The 15,813-nt window shown below is 61.5% G+C and overlaps 1 protein-coding gene across 2 annotated transcripts in view; it reads left to right on the top strand.

Annotated features, from left to right (window-relative positions):
- SBNO2 (strawberry notch homolog 2) overlaps nucleotides 1–15,813 on the top strand; it is a 72,589-nt gene that overhangs the window by 24,839 nt on the left and 31,937 nt on the right. For both annotated transcript variants that reach the window (XM_054466104.2, XM_054466106.2), the window contains 3 exons: nucleotides 1,123–1,341; nucleotides 5,998–6,071; nucleotides 7,627–7,738. In XM_054466104.2, the coding sequence (XP_054322079.1) occupies nucleotides 1,249–1,341; nucleotides 5,998–6,071; nucleotides 7,627–7,738 (279 nt within the window). In that variant the 5' untranslated portion in view covers nucleotides 1,123–1,248. The remainder of the gene's footprint in view (nucleotides 1–1,122; nucleotides 1,342–5,997; nucleotides 6,072–7,626; nucleotides 7,739–15,813) is intronic.

The raw sequence follows: 15,813 nt of genomic DNA, 5'->3' as shown, positions 1-15,813 counted from the left end.
GCAAGGGTGTCGCAGGTCCCTGTGGGCAGCTGGAAGGGCCGCCAAGGGTCCCAGCTCTGGTGGCAGTGGGTTGTGGCGTCCTGACCGCAGGGAGCAGGCAGAGGCCGCAGACGGTTGCGACGGCCTGGCAGGGTGGCGCCCACTGTGCCTGACCACCTCCATATGGTCTCTGGGACAGGAGTCCCGACCCCCAGCCCCTGTTCCCCAGCCACTGTCTCTGGAGCGCCGGGCAGAGGCGTGCCTCTCCCCCACGGGATTGCACAAGTGCCTGCGTGTGGCTGGACGGCAATTACTGGAAGTCCCGGAGATTTCTTCACTCCAGGGCTTGGCCGGGAGTGGCTGCCGCCTCCCCTTCCTGCCGCCCTCGGCAGCGAGCACGCTGGGCGGACGCCTGGAAAGCTTTCCCTGCCACCACAGGCCAGCCTGGGTCCCTGCACTCGCCGGGTAGGGCCTGGTGGGGGCTCAGCCTGGCGGGTGTCTGGCCGTGTGCCAGAGGCCGCGGGGCGCGTGGGAGCTGTCCCTGGCGTCTGATGGTGTGGGGCTCGGCTCTCTAGCCCAGGAACGTTCTCAGTGGGGACGCTGGTGTGTGATTAGCCTGAAACAAGGTCTGGGTGCTCTTCCAGCTCTGCGTGGCCCCTGACTCCCCTCCTTGGGAGACCCCACTGTGGAGCCCCTGCTGCCTCTGAGGGACAGGGTCCAGCACCCCCTGGGCTCCCATGGGTGCCGGGCCCGGGTTGGACTCTCCCTCCATGTTCTCAGACCGGCCGGTGACAAAGCCAGGTGTGGGGGAGTCAGCCCGCAGCTCCACTGCTCACGGCCGGGGTGCCTGGTCCTATGGCTGCCCTGTGACCTGGGCAGCCCCGTTGGGCCCACCTTAATTGTTGTAGTTGAGGCCGAGGAGGCCAGGAAAAGCGCTGTGGACAGCACAGAGGGGTTAGGTGGCGCTGCTGACGGGGGGTAGGGATGAGTGGGGAGGGGAAGGAGCACCTTTTGGTTCCAGCCTAGGGGGTAGCAGGAGCTGCAGCCCAGGCTGAGACCGGTCACGCCCGAGGGAGAGGCGGCTGGAGAGCACAACTCTCCACCACCGTCGGACTCTCAGGACGTCCGCGTCTCCCTCTGCAGATCATGATGCCGCCATCACCACCGCCACCACGGAGCGAGAAGCCCAGATAGACACCCCGGCGGCCCCGGGTCCCGGAGCCCCGCTGCCTGCTGCCCGGCCGAGGACCCCACCCCGCCTGCCACCCGATGCTTGCAGTGGGGCCCGCCATGGACAGGGATTACCCGCAGCATGAACCCCCGCCGGCGGGCAGCCTCCTGTACGGCCCGTCGCCCCTGCAGGTGAGCCCCACCCCCAGCCCCGGCCCACCCGACAGGGTCAACGGGCGCTTGCCCCCCGCTCCGAGTGCCCGGGGTCACGTCGTGCGGAGCGCTGCCCCAGTGGACACGGCGCAACCTCCACCTGACCTTCCTGGCCCAGAGCCTGGCTCCACCCGTCCCCGTGGGCCCTGGAGAGGGTCCCCATGGGGATGTGAATGGGGGGCTACTCATGGCCCCAGCTTTTCAAGAAGCACATTTGAGGAGATTCTCTCTCCTGCAGAGCTTCCAGTTCCTTCACCGTCAGCTGTAGTGGGGCTCAACTTTACTTGTAGGAACCTGTCAGTGAGGGAATTACTTAAAAAATATGTTTCTGGCCAAGCATGGTGGCTCATGCTTGTAATCCCAGCACTTTGGGAGGTGGAGGTGGGCAGATCACCTGAGGTCCCGAGTTCGAAACCAGCCTGGCCAACATAGTGAAACCTCACTTCTACTAAAAATACCAAACTTAGCCAGGCGTGGTGGCGGACACCTGTAATCCCAGCTACTTGGGAGGCTGAGGCAGGAGAATCACTTAAATCTAGGAGGCAGAGGCTGCAGTGAGTGGAGACTGCGCCACTGAACTCTAGCCTGGGGGACAAGAGTGAGACTCCATCTCAAAAAAATAAAAAATAGGCCTGGCGTGGTGGCTCACGCCTGTAATCCTAGCACTTTCAGAGGCCGAGGCGGGCAGATCACTTGAGGTCAAGTGTTTGAGACCAGCCTGGCCAACATGGTGAAACCCTGTCTCTACTAAAAATACAAAAAATTAGCCAGGCATGGTGGCGCGTACCTGTGGTCCCAGCTACTCAGGAGGCTGAGGCAGGAGAATCACTAGCCTGGGAGGCAGAGGCTGCAGTGAGCAGAGATTGTGCCATTGCACTCTAGCCTGAGTGACAGAGCAAAACTGTGGCTCAAAAAGAAAAAAAAAATTTTTAAATTAAAAATATATATACGTGTATATATATTTATTTTTATTTTATTTTATTTTATTATTTTTGAAACAGGGTCTCGCTCTGTTGCCCAGGCTGAAGTGCAGTGGTGTGATCTCGGCTCACTGCAGCCTCTGCCTCCCGGGCTAGTGATTCTCCTGCCTCAGCCTCCTGAGTAGCTGGGACCACAGGTACGCGCCACCATGCCCGGCTAATTGTTAAAATTTTCTTGTAGAGATGGGGTTTTGCCCTGTTGGGCAGGCTGGTCTCAACTCCTGGGCTCAGTTGATCCGTCCGCCTCGGCCTCCCAAAGTGCTGGGATTACAGGCATGAGCCACTGCACCCGGCCCTGCCTGGGGATTTCCTACCTGGAGACAGAGGGGCTGCCCTCTCCTATCAAGCAGCAGGACCTGCTCCAGGACTCCAGGGTCTCCTGGGCACTCCCTAGTCCAACACCCAGGTTGGCTTGTGGGGCGAACATCACAGACACCCCTCGGCAGTCCATCCTCAGAGGGCTTTGGGCAGCTTCCTGCCATGTTCTGACCGTCCAGAGGGAGCTCCGAGCCGGGGCCAGGGTACCCCTCTCGTAGCAGGATCCGTGTTGTGGCCCAGACCCCTCCTGTCTCCCTCCCTAGTTCCTGAGTCCCTTGGGGTTGAGGCTGGATCCTCACAGCTGCCCCGGTGGAGCTCGAGTACCGGCCGTCGGTCAGCCTCCTGGGCCACCATAAAGGGGACTGGCCAAGCCACATCCCCACCGGAACAGCTCCATCCCCTGAAACCCGCCAGGAGCTTGTTCCGACCCAAGAATTCTATCTCGGAAACACACCCTGGGGACTAATCCAGGAGGGAGGGGGAGACAGAGTGGCACTATTTATAGCGGCAGGAAACTGGAATCTCCCCAGAGGCTCCACAGTGGGGAAATAATTAAGCGAATTATGGGATGTGGAGACAGAGGAGCCATCTTCAAGGATCCGAGCGGGAGCAGGAAGGTGTTAGTAGTGACAGTTGGGGGATGCGACAGGGCTGGAACCCGGTGGGGGCACTGGACACCAGCCACAGGGCTCAGGCCGGGGTGCACCCATGTGCGTAACCGGCTTTGCTCCCCGACCTGTGTGTGAGGCTCATCCCACCCTCCCTGTTCCGGGTTCCGTCACATTCGGGTACATCATGGGGACACCTCTGGGCGGGGTCGACTGAGTTCACACACGCACGGCCCAGCCTCTTCCCGTGCCCAGAATATTCAATTGGAAATAACAATACACTGGCCAGCGCAATGGTTCACGCCTGAAATCCCAGCACGCTGGGAGGCCGAGGTGGGCAGATTGCTTGGGGTCAGGAGTTCGAGACTGGCCTGGCTAACATGGTGAAATCCCATCTCTGCTAAAAATACAAAAGTTAGCTGGGCATGGTGGCTGGCACCTGTAATCTCAGCTACGCATGAGGCTGAGACAGGAGACTCTCTTGAACTCGGGAGGTGGAGGTTGCAGTGAGCCACGATCGTGCCACTGCACTTCAGCCTAGGTGACAGAGTGAGACTCCGTCTCAAAATAAGGAAAGGAAAGAAAATCCCCAGGCAGGCTCTGATAGGCTGGGCAGGGTCAGGTGCCCATCTCTGGACCAATTATGTGCTAGGGCCTGCCGTCTAAAGGTGAAGCCACACCCTCTGGCTGCCAGAGAAGGTCCCAGGGAAGACTCTGATTGGCCTGCCAGGCCCATGGCACCCCTGTGGGGCGGGACTAGGGTGTCTGTGGATGGCGGGTCTCAGAGGAGCCACGGGCTGTGGGAGGGAGGAGGTTGGGATAGAGGCAGTCATGACTTTCCCCCCTGTCCCAGCCCCTAGCCTGGCCTGGGCACAGGTGGAGCATGTTGGGTGAGCCAGGGACCCCCAGGTCCTCCCACCCTGGGACCCCAAGCCCCCCGCCCCCTTCTTGCAGCTGCAGTTCCCTGGCCGTGGCCATGCCCAGCCTGGCCCAAGGCACCAGGAGTGCCTGAGACAGGGACTCCAGCTCATCTGAGGAGGCTGGGTTGGTCTGGAGTCAGAGTTCTGTTCCAGAACGTTCCGGATGTGCCACGTGGCCTTGGGAAGTTCCTGTTTCTTTCCAGGGCTGGCTTTCTCTCTTCCCAAAAGGGCAGGAGGAGGGGAAGGATCAGGAGACCCCGGCTCTGGAGCCCCTGTGGCTGGTGGCCCTGCTTCCTGCAAGCCGCTTGCACGGGGTCTTCTCACGGGTGCAGGAGCTCAGGACGCCCAGGCTGCCGGCCTCTGTGCAGGGAAGGAGTTGTGGGCTTTTGCTGATAAACTTATTTTATGCAAAAGCTGGAGGAGCAGGGCAGCGGTCACCCCGAGGGCTTTGCCTATCTCGAGGCTGTCGGGGGTCCTGGAATCCCCCACCCAGCACCTGCGGGTACAGAAAGCAGCCCCCGGCCATCTGGGCTGGTTCCCAGCCAGTGTGAGGTGAATGAGGGGCAGAGGTGGCCGAGCCCCAGGGAGTTGCATCAGGGCCTCACAGAGGAGCAGGGCTCGCGTGGGCCTGGGAGAGGTCACTGGGGAACTCGGGGAAGCAGGCGAACCCCCTACCCTGTTCTGGAAGCCAGCGTGGCCCCCAGTCCTGCTGGGATAAGCAGGATGATGCCCCCGGCCGGTGGTGTCTCCCCCGTGACTGCGGGGGCGTCCGTGACGGCAGGGTCTCCCCCGCGACCGTGGGGGCGTCCGTGACGGCAGGGTCTCTCTGCTGCAGGTGGGGTTGGCCCTGTGCAGGTGGGGGCCCTGCTGAGGGGTGCCCATTCTGCAGGGCACAAGGTATCCACAGCCCTGCCCCCGAAGTCGCAGGTGCTGACCCCGGGCCCGCTGCCGCCCTTGGGCCCGCTGCTGCCCCGTGTGCTCCTTATCCTCAGGTTTTGGGGCCTGCCGTGTGCCCCACGCCGCTCTCATTCCCAAGGGCAGGCATAGTGAGCTTTTCCCAGAGAACCATGGGGTGGGGACGTCGGCTCCTGGCGAGGGTGTTAGGTAAGCCTGGCCTGGAGTCAGACCCACCAGAGATTCGGCCAACCTGGAGCCACTTACGCCTCCACTGACCTCGGGCTGAGCCTCCAGGCCACTGGTCACCATTTCCCAAAGCAGGCTCCCTGCACCCCAGCCCCGTGCAGGTTCTGAGAAGTCAGGGCCCCGTCCCGCAGCAGCAGCCTGAGCTTCCCGGGTACATCAGCTCGTCCGAGGGGCCTGGAGGTGGTGTGAGGCCCTCGCCTGCCCCAGGCCCTGCCCGAGGAGCCCCCCACACCCACCCTCCACCACAGGCAGCAGGTGCGCGTCTCCCTCATGCGAACAGTGCGATCCTCCACCTCCTAGAATGGGGCCTCCAAGCAGGGTCCTGGGGCCAGCAGTACCCCCAGGTCTTGTGTGAGATGCAGACTCCCGGGCTGCGGGCCTGCACATGGGGCTGCTAGTAGAGCAAGGCCTGTGCTGAGCACTTCACGCAGGTGGTTCCGTGCCTCCAGACCACACCACAAGCCTTGGGTGGGGTCTTGTGCAGGTGGGGAAACTGAGGCACGGGGCGGTTAAATGACTCCCCAGGAGATACCAGCAGGGGCGGGATGGGACCCTGACTGCAGGGCCTCCCTAGCCTCTCGGCCCGTCACCCTGCTCGGAGAGCTCAGCCGGGCTGCACCGCAGGTCCTCCGCTTCCCACTCACTGATGCTCGCCGTCTCTTCTAGAGTGCCATGCTGCACTGCCCCTACTGGAACACCTTCTCGCTGCCGCCGTACCCCGCCTTCTCCAGCGACAGCCGGTGAGTACCGAGACCCTCCCCACCCGGCCCCCAGATTTGCTCATTCTGAAGTCACAGCTACAAATGGAGTTCTGGGTGCAGGGCGCGAGGGCCCAGAGTCCTGTTGAGGGGTTTGGAGGGTGGTGTGCACGTGGTCCTGGAAGGCTCCACCCCACGGGCCGGGTCCAGGTTGAGACCCCTGTTTGTGGAACGCTGTTTTGTGATCCGTGGCTTCCGTCTCCTCGAGAGCCCAGCTTGGTAGAGGGTGGGGAGGTGTGGGCTAGGGGCCGGGGGGGCCTCCTGTGGAGGTGACCCCAGGGTGGTAAGGGGTGAGAGGTTTTCCGGGGTGAAGGAGGGTGGGAAGGGGTGGGAGGTTTTCCGGGGTGAAAGAGGGTGGGAAGGGGTGGGAGGTTTTCCGAGGTGAAGGAGGGTGGGAAGGGGTGAGAGGTTTTCCGGGGTGAAGGAGGGTGGGAAGGGGTGGGAGGTTTTCCGGGGTGAAGGAGGGTGGGAAGGGGTGGGAGGTTTTCTGGGGTGAAGGAGCCAGAGGGGCACTTTTCCCACAGAGGGCAGCAGCTGGGCTGGGTTTTGCAGGGGGGGTAGGAGTTGGCCAGGCGAGCAGGCAAGCAGGCTGTGCAAAGGGCTTAGGAGCAAGTGTAGCCAGAGCCTTGGGAGACTCCAGGAGATTGTGGAGCAGCTGTTTGTGGCCCGAGAGTGGAGTGGATGCTTCTTTCCTGCTGGTGTTTGCAAACCTTTCTGTACAGGAGGAGAGTGGCCCCCAGGCGGTCCCTGCCCCGGGAGCAGGTCTGCCCAGGGCCACCTCCAACCCAAGGCCTCTGGTTCTCACTGGGCAGAGACCTGGGCCTGCTGCCAGCCCTGCTGGAGAGAAGCTTCTGGAGAGAGAGCCTGGGGAGCCTGGCAGGAGGGAAGGAGGCCCTGGGGATGGCGGCCACCCCAATCCTGAGCTCAGGAGCTGGCCAAGGGGGCTGGAGTGGAGAAGGGCAGAGAAGCCTCCCTGCAGCGCTGCCCGGTGCTCCCAGCCAGCCGCACTTTACTCCTGGGTTCTGGAGAGAGGCGCCCTTGGGCGGGGGGCCCCCAGGACCTTCTCCTTGCTGTGTCCTGTGCCATCCTCAGGGTGACAGGGCGGGGGGTCCCGACCTGAGCCCTCCCTGTAGGACGGTGATCCTGGATTGCTGCCCGTAGCGCTTTCCTCCTTCGAGGCGGGAGTGAGGTGTGGGTCAAGGGGCCTGTGTGTGGGGCAGGGAGAGCCAGGCTGGGGTTCTGAATCGCCAGAATGAACCCTTAGCTGAGTCCTGCTGATGGAGCAGAGAGGGCGGGATGGTGGCCCTGGACACCCCCCAGCCCACCAGGCAGCTGTTCCGTAGGAGCTCGGCCGGGCTGTGCCCAGTGCGGGTGGGAGGGCAGCCCCAGGCTTGACCACCAGACCCCTGGAGGCCCCTCCATATGTGCAACGGGGCCGTGGGTCCTGCAGGGCCTGGGCACACTCCAGTGGGGCCTTGAGGGGCCACTGAGGGAGTGGGTTGAGCCCCCCATCTCACCTCCCCACGTCTCCCTCCAGCCCGTTCATGAGCTCCGCCTCCTTCCTCGGCAGCCAGCCCTGCCCAGACACCAGCTATGCCCCCGTGGCCACCGCCTCCAGCTTGCCACCAAAGACCTGCGACTTTGTTCAGGTAGGAGCCCCAGGAGCTCACCGTGCCGTGGGGGGCAGGGTGGAGTCTGGGCCACCCCTCCAGCTGCCCTGCGACCTCTCTCGCTCAAGCCTGCCTGGAACTCAGTGACCTCAGCTTGGGCCTCCGGCCACAGGGTTTACGGTGGGGCGGTAGGAGCCCAGAGATGTGGCTTGATTTTGGGGAAGAGCCGGTGACCGGCCCTTCGTGTCAGCAGTGAGCCCCGCCCAGCCCTTGGGGTCCCTGCGAGCATCTGGGCAATGCCACAGAGGGAGTTGCGGGGAGGGCGGTGCTGGGAAAGATGCCCTTGGCAGCCGTCGCCCCCACGGCCCTTTCTCTAGGCGGGTCCAGACAGCCTGCACATTGGAGTCCCAACCCCTTAACAGCCACCTGAAAACAGAACTCACACACCAAAGGAGGAGAACCTTCAACCTCCTTCTCCCCAGGGTCGCGGGGGGGCTCCCAGCCTCCCCCTTCGGCATGAGGCGGACCCCACCCCCACCCTCACAGCCTTCCCCAAGGGGTTCCCAGTGCCCCAGCTTCCTCTCGGCAGCTCTGGAGCACCCAGTGCCGCAGAGATCCGCTTCCCTGGGACAGTTCAGATACCACAGCCTCTCGTGTGGGACTCGGGGCCAGGGGCCGCTGCTGGGCCGGACCACGCCCAGGGCCTGCCGGGGAGCGAGGGTCACCCGGTGCTCAGCTCCCCCAGGCCTCCGCTTCGCCTGTGTAATGGACATGTGAGATCTGCCTGGGTCTCAGAGCTGGTGGGGGGATGGGCACAAGCCGGCCAGATCCAGAGAGAAGCGGTCAGGTGTGGCTGCAGCAGAATGGAGCCAGTTCAGGTCCCAGGGCTCACCCAGACCCGGGCCCTGCAAACAGCTCGCCGGGTGGACCCCGGGCCCAGTTTTCCCCACTCGGGGCCGTGGCAGAGCGGGGCAAAGCCCGCCGGAGCGTGGGTCTGTGTGGGGGTGACTGCGTCCGTCAAGCCCGCCTCCCCCGAGAGTCTGTGAGGGGACCTTTCTGGAAAGTAGGGTCTTTTTGGATGTCATTGAGTCCGTCAAGCCCGCCTCCCCCCGAGAGTCTGTGAGGGGACCTTTCTGGAAAGTAGGGTCTTTTTGGATGTCATTGAGTCCGTCAAGCCCGCCTCCCCCCGAGAGTCTGTGAGGGCCTTTCTGGAAAGTAGGGTCTTTTTGGATGTCATTGCGTCCGTCAAGCCCGCCTCCCCCGAGAGTCTGTGAGGACCTTTCTGGAAAGTAGGGTCTTTTTAGATGTCATTGAGTCCGTCAAGCCCGCCTCCCCCGAGAGTCTGTGAGGGCCTTTCTGGAAAGTAGGGTCTTTTTGGATGTCATTGAGTCCGTCAAGCCCGCCTCCCCCGAGAGTCTGTGAGGGCCTTTCTGGAAAGTAGGGTCTTTTTGGATGTCATTGAGTCCGTCAAGCCCGCCTCCCCCCGAGAGTCTGTGAGGACCTTTCTGGAAAGTAGGGTCTTTTTAGATGTCATTGAGTCCGTCAAGCCCGCCTCCCCCGAGAGTCTGTGAGGGCCTTTCTGGAAAGTAGGGTCTTTTTGGATGTCATTGAGTCCGTCAAGCCCGCCTCCCCCCGAGAGTCTGTGAGGGCCTTTCTGGAAAGTAGGGTCTTTTTAGATGTCATTGAGTCCGTCAAGCCCGCCTCCCCCGAGAGTCTGTGAGGGCCTTTCTGGAAAGTAGGGTCTTTTTGGATGTCATTGAGTCCGTCAAGCCCGCCTCCCCCGAGAGTCTGTGAGGGCCTTTCTGGAAAGTAGGGTCTTTTTAGATGTCATTGAGTAAGGATTAAGATGAGATGAGGTAGCCCTGAAATCCAGCACAAGGGTCCTTAGAAGAGACAGGAGAGATGGGGAGCTGGCGCCATGCCGGAGGCGGGGCTGGGGCAGTGTGGCCACAGGTCGGGTTCGCCTGGAGCCCCAGGGCAGGAAGAGGCGGGTCAGAGCCGTGGGAGGGAGCACGGCTCTGAGACACCTCGACCTCAGACTCCTGGGCTCTGGGTCGGGAAGAGGGTGGATTCCTGTCCTGTAGCCCCCGGTGTGTGGCCTGGAAATTGGCCTACCAGCTGTGTTCGGGGCGGGGGCCCCCCTGCTCATCTTGGGGCTGAGGTCAGCGGGGTGCACACAGGGGCTCTGTCCTCACCCGCAGTAGCCCTGGACCCCCATGTGATCTGGTCCTGGCCAAGGTGTGGTGAACCGCTGTGCCCTGCCAGCCAGACACAGGAGGAAACTGAGGCAGGCGAGGCACCTGTCCAGGGCCAGCATCCGTGCCGCACCCTTCAGGGGACACACAGGGGAGGAGCCTGGGGTGTGTCTGATGGCGGTGACTCCTTCCTCACCACCACCACCTTCCTACCAGCCCCAGCCCTGGCTCAGCCTGTCCTTGCCCCTCCCCCTTCTTCTCTTTCATCCCTTCTCTGCCTCTTTCTGTGTCTTCTTTCTCTCTTTCTTTTTTTTTTTGAGACGGAGTTTTGCCCTTGTTGCCCAGGCTGGAGTGCAATGGCACGATTTTGGCTCACCGTGACCTCCACCTCCCAGGTTCAAGCGATTCTCCTGCCTCAGCTTCCTGAGCAGCTGAGACCACAGGCATGCACCACCACGCCCACGCCCGGCTAATTCTGCTTTTTTTTTTTTTAGTAGAGACAGGGTTTCTCCATGTTGGTCAGGCTGGTCTCAAACTCCCGACCTCTGGTGATCCGCCCGCCTCGGCCTCCCAAAGTGCTGGGATTACAGGCATGAGCCACCGTGCCTGGCCTGTCTCTTTCTTTGTCTCTCTCTCTCCCTCTTACCCCTGCTCCTAGTCTCTCTCTCTGTCTCCCTCCCTCTCAGTCTCTCTCTGCCTGTCTCCCTCTCTGTCTCTGCCTCCCTCTGTCTTCCTCTCTGCTCCGTCTCTGTCTCCCTCTCAGTCTCTGTCTCTCTGTCTCTGCCTCTGTCTCTCTGTCTCCCTCTCTGCCTCTGTCTCCCTGTCTGCCCTGTCTCTCTGTCTCCTTCACTGTCTTTGTCTCTCTGTCTCCCTCTCAGTCTCTGTCTCTTTGTCTCTGTCTTTGTCTCCCTCTCTGTCTCTGTCTCTCTGTCTCTGCCTCTGTCTCTGTCTCTCTGTCTCTGCCTCTGTCTCTGTCTCCGTCTCCGCCTCTGTCTCTCTGTCTCCCTCTCTGCCTCTGTCTCTGTCGCCCTCTCTGTCTCTGTCTCCCTCTGCTTGTCTCTGCCCCTGTCTCTCTGTCTCCCTCTCTGTCTTCGTCTCTCTGTCTCCCTCTCTGTCTCTCTCTCTCTGTCTCTGTCTCTCTGTCTCCCTCTCCGCCTCTGTCTCTCTGTCTCCCTCTCTGCCTCTGTCTCTGTCGCCCTCTGTCTCCGTCTGTTTCCCTCTCTGTCTCTATGTCTCTGCATCTCTGTCTCACTCCATGTCTCTGTCTCATGAATTCTCCCGCTCCTCTCCTCCTGAACAATTGCTGCTGCGTCTGTTTAGCCCGGAGCCCTCGGGGCCACTGTGCTCCCTTCGTCCGCTCTGCGTCTAACCCGTGCTGGTCACCGTGGCCGCCCATGACCCTCTTCAGAGCACGCCACATCCATCCAGCAGATGTTGGTTCTGTGAGCACCACCCCCCTGGCTCCCTGCCCACCCTGCCTACAGCCGCCTCGCGCTCCAGCGTCTGTGTGTGGGGCAGCTTGGACCCAAATCTCCCTGTTAAAGCAGCAGAACTTCATTCGGAAGAAGTCTAACCCAGGTGCCGAGTGCGGGATGGGCCGCGTGGTCACCCGGTGCCGAGTGTGGGATGGGATGGGTGTAGGTCAACCCAGGCCTGTGGGCCGGGCCGCGTGGTCCCCCGGTGCCGAGTGTGGGATGGGATGGGTGTGGGTCAGCCCAGGCCTGTGGGCCGGGCTGCGTGGTTCTGCAGTGCTGAGTGTGGGACGGGGCGGGTGTGAGTCCGCCCAGGCCTGTGGGCCGGGCCGCGTGGCTCTGTGGTGCCGAGTGTGGGTCGGGCTCCGTGGTCCCCCGATGCCGAGTGTGGGATGGGACGGGTGTGAGTCAGCCCAGGCCTGTGGGCCGGGCCGTGTGGTCCCCCGGTGCCGAGTGTGGGACGGGACGGGTGTGAGTCCGCCCAGGCCTGTGGGCCGGGCCGCGTGGTCCCCCGGTGCCGAGTGTGGGATGGGACGGGTGTGGGTCAGCCCAGGCCTGTGGGCCAGGCCGCGTGGTCCCCCGGTGCCGAGTGTGGGATGGGACGGGTGTGGGTCAGCCCAGGCCTGTGGGCCAGGCCGCGTGGTTCTGTGGTGCCAGGAAGGAGTCCAGACCTGAGCCTGGCGTTCGAGGCCCTTGGCGCCGTGCCCCCCAGCGCAGCCCAGCCTGCCGCGGAAGCCTCTGCTCCCGACTCAGACCTAAGGAAATGTGCTGGCCATGCGGTTACAAACCCCAAGATGTCCCCGTCCTGATCCCCAAGACCTGGCGCCGTGTCGCCTCTGATGGCAGACGGGACCTGCAGATGGGACTGAGTGACGGACCCGAGACGGGAGAGCGTCCTGGGTGACCTGGAGGCCCAGTGCCCTCACAGGGCCCTGCAGATGGGACTGAGTGACGGACCTGAGACGGGAGAGCGTCCTGGGTGACCTGGAGGCCCAGTGCCCTCACAGGGCCCTGCAGATGGGACTGAGTGACGGACCCGAGACGGGAGAGCGTCCTGGGTGACCTGGAGGCCCAGTGTCCTCACAGGGCCCTCACGAGAGGAGGCGAGAGGGTGAGAGCCAGAGAGATGGGAAGAGCCTGTGCTGTGGCCGTGGAGGGGAGGAGGGGGCCCCAAGCCAAGGGATGTTGGTGCCTCTGGACACTGGGAAAGGCGGGAACTGGGTTTTCCCCTGGAGCCCCCGGGAGGGACCTGCCCTGCCCACCCTTGATGTTACAACTTCTGCCCTCCAGACTGTGAGAGGATAAGTGTGTGTTTCCCTTATATATTTTTTTAATTTTTATTTTTAGAGACAGGGTCTAGCTCTGTTGTTCAGCCTGGAGTGCAGTGGTGCAATCTCGGCTCACTGCAGCCTCCACCTCCTGGGCTCAAGTGATGCTCCCACCTCAGCTTCCCCAGTAGCTGGGACCATAGGCACGCACCACCACGCCCAGCTAATTTTTTATGTTTTGTAGAAATGAGGTCTCACTGTGTTGCCCAGGCTGGTCTCAAACTTCCAGGCTCAAGCGATTCTCCTGCCTGAGCTTCCCAAAGCATGGGGATTACAGGCGTGAGCCACCATTTTCAGCTTGTTGGAGCCATGAGGTTGACAGCTTTTCACGGGAACGAGGGGAAACGGAGGCACCATTCGAAGCCATCGTGTGACCTGTGGCATATGAGCATTCCCTGCAAATGTTTCCTGCTGTTGTATAAACCAGGAGGGATTGGTAGGGAGAACCCGTTCCTGGGCTGGGGGTGAGGGTGAATGTAAAACCCCACAGGCCATAACGAGCCAGCTGGTCACTACCTTTTTTTCTGGAGACCGAGTCTTACTCTTCCCCAGGCTGGAGTGTAGTGGCGCCATCTTGGGTAACTGCAACCTCCGCCTCCCGGGTTCAAGTGATTCTCATGTCTCAGCCTACCAAGTAGCTGGGACTACAGGCACCTGCCACCATGCCCGACTAATTTTTATATTTTTAGTAGAGATGGGATTTCTCCATGTTGGCCAGGATGGTCTCGAACTCCTGACCTCAGGTGATCTGCCCGTCTCCCAAAGTGCTGGGATTACAGGCATGAGCCATCGTGCCTGGCCTATTCTTTTTTTTTTGAGACGGGGTCTCGCTCTGTCACCCAGGCTGGATGGAGTGCAGTGGTGCGATCTCGGCTCACTGCAACCTCTGCCTCCCAAGTTTGAGCCATTCTTCTGCCTCGGCCTCCTGAGCAGCTGGGATTACAGGTGTGCGCCACCACGCCTGGCTAATTTTTGTATTTTTAGTAGAGACGGGGTTTCACCATATTGGCCAGACTGGTCTCGAACTCCTGACGTCAGGTGATCCACCTGGTAACTATTAATACACCTGAGCCCTGAGTTTCTTGGTAGCCAGAGCAGCAAGGGAAAACACATGAGCTGTGGACCTGGGCAGTTCCCAGGGGCCAGTGGACTCCGCAGCACTGTTGGTTCTGCTGGAGAGCCTTCAAGGCCTGGGGAGGGAGGCCATTGAGGGGCAGATTGATGGTGGGGAGGAAGGTGATTGAGGGAGGGCTGATCGTGGGGAGGGAGGTCATTGAGGGAGGGTTGATGGTGGGGAGGAAGGTCATTGAGGGAGGGTTGATGGTGGGGAGGAAGGTGATTGAGGGAGGGCTGATCGTGGGGAGGGAGGTCATTGAGGGAGGGTTGATGGTGAGGAGGGAGGTCATTGAGGGAGGGTTGATGGTGGGGAGAGAGGTCATTGAGGGAGGGTTGATGGTGGGGAGGGTTGATGGTGGGGAGGGAGGTCATTGAGGGAGGGTTGATGGTGGGGAGGGAGGTGATTGAGGGAGGGTTGATGGTGGGGAGGGAGGTGATTGAGGGAGGGTTGATGGTGGGGAGGGAGGTCATTGAGGGAGGGTTGATGGTGAGGAGGGAGGTCATTGAGGGAGGATTGATGGTGGGGAGGGAGGTCATTGAGGGAGGGTTGATGGTGGGGAGGGAGGTCATTGAGGGAGGATTGATGGTGGGGAGGGAGGTCATTGAGGGAGGGTTGATGGTGGGGAGGGTTGATGGTGGGGAGGGAGGTCATTGAGGGAGGGTTGATGGTGGGGAGGGTTGATGGTGGGGAGGGAGGTCATTGAGGGAGGGTTGATGGTGGGGAGGGTTGATGGTGGGGAGGGAGGTCATTGAGGGAGGGTTGATGGTGGGGAGGGAGGTCATTGAGGGAGGGCTGATCGTGGGGAGGGATGTCATTGAGGGGAAGGTTGATCTTGGCTCCCGTGGTGGTCTTCACAGACTCTGAGTAGGGCCACTGTGCCTGGGAGATTCTGCCCCTGGGAATGCAGGAGGTCACGTCTGAGTCAGGACTGGGCGCGGTGGCTCACGCCTGTGATCCCAGCACTTTGGGAGGCCAAGGCGGGAGGATTGTTTGAGCCCAGGGGTTTGAGACCAGCCTGCACAACATAGTGAGACCCTATCTGTATAAAAAATAGAAAAAATTAGCCGGGCATGGTGGTGCAAGCCTGTAGTCCCAGTATTTGGGTCCCAGCTATTTGGCTGAGGCGTGAGGATCGCTTGAGCCTGGGAGTTCCCAGTGGGAGGCACACTGTGTTTGTCCGTGTGCCCGTGATGGAGGCGTGGAGGGGCCCACTGTGTCTGTCCATGTGTACGTGATGGATGTGTGGAGGTCCCCACTGTGTCTGTTCATGATGGACACATGGAGGTACCAGGTTCCACTGTGTCTGTTGGTGATGGACGTGTGGAAGACCCACTGTGTCTATCCGTGATGGATGCGTGGAGGGGCCCACTGTGTCTGTCCATGATGGACGTGTGGAGGGGCCCACTGTGCCTGTCTGTGATGGACGTGTGGAAGGCCCCACTGGGTCTGTCTGTGATGGACGGGTGGAGGCCCCACTGTGTCTGTTCATGATGGACGTGTGGAGGCCCCACTGTGTCTGTCCATGATGGACGGGTGGAGGCCCCACTGTGTCTGTCCGTGATGGACGCGTGGAAGCCCCACTGTGTCTGTCCATGTGTCCGCGATGGATGTGTGGAGGCCCCACTGTGTCTGTCCGTGATGGACGCGTGGAGGGCCCCACTGTGTCTGTCCGTGATGGAGGCATGGAGGGCCCACTGTGTCTGTCCGCGATGGATGTGTGGAGGGCCCCACTGTGTCTGTCCGTGATGGAGGCATGGAGGGCCCACTGTGTCTGTCCATGATGGAGGCATGGAGGGCCCACTGTGTCTGTCCGTGATGGAGGCATGGAGGGCCCACTGTGTCTGTCCGTGATGGATGCGTGGAGGCCCCACTGTGTCTGTCCGTGATGGATGTGTGGAGGGCCCACTGTGTCTGTCCGTGATGGATGTGTGGAGGGCCCCACTGTGTCTGTCCGTGATGGAGGCATGGAGGGCCCCACTGTGTCTGTCCGTGATGGATGTGT

Source organism: Pongo pygmaeus, chromosome 20 (genome assembly GCF_028885625.2).
Source record: "Pongo pygmaeus isolate AG05252 chromosome 20, NHGRI_mPonPyg2-v2.0_pri, whole genome shotgun sequence".
Lineage (NCBI taxonomy): Eukaryota > Metazoa > Chordata > Mammalia > Primates > Hominidae > Pongo > Pongo pygmaeus.
This window is presented reverse-complemented; position numbering and strand designations above follow the sequence as displayed.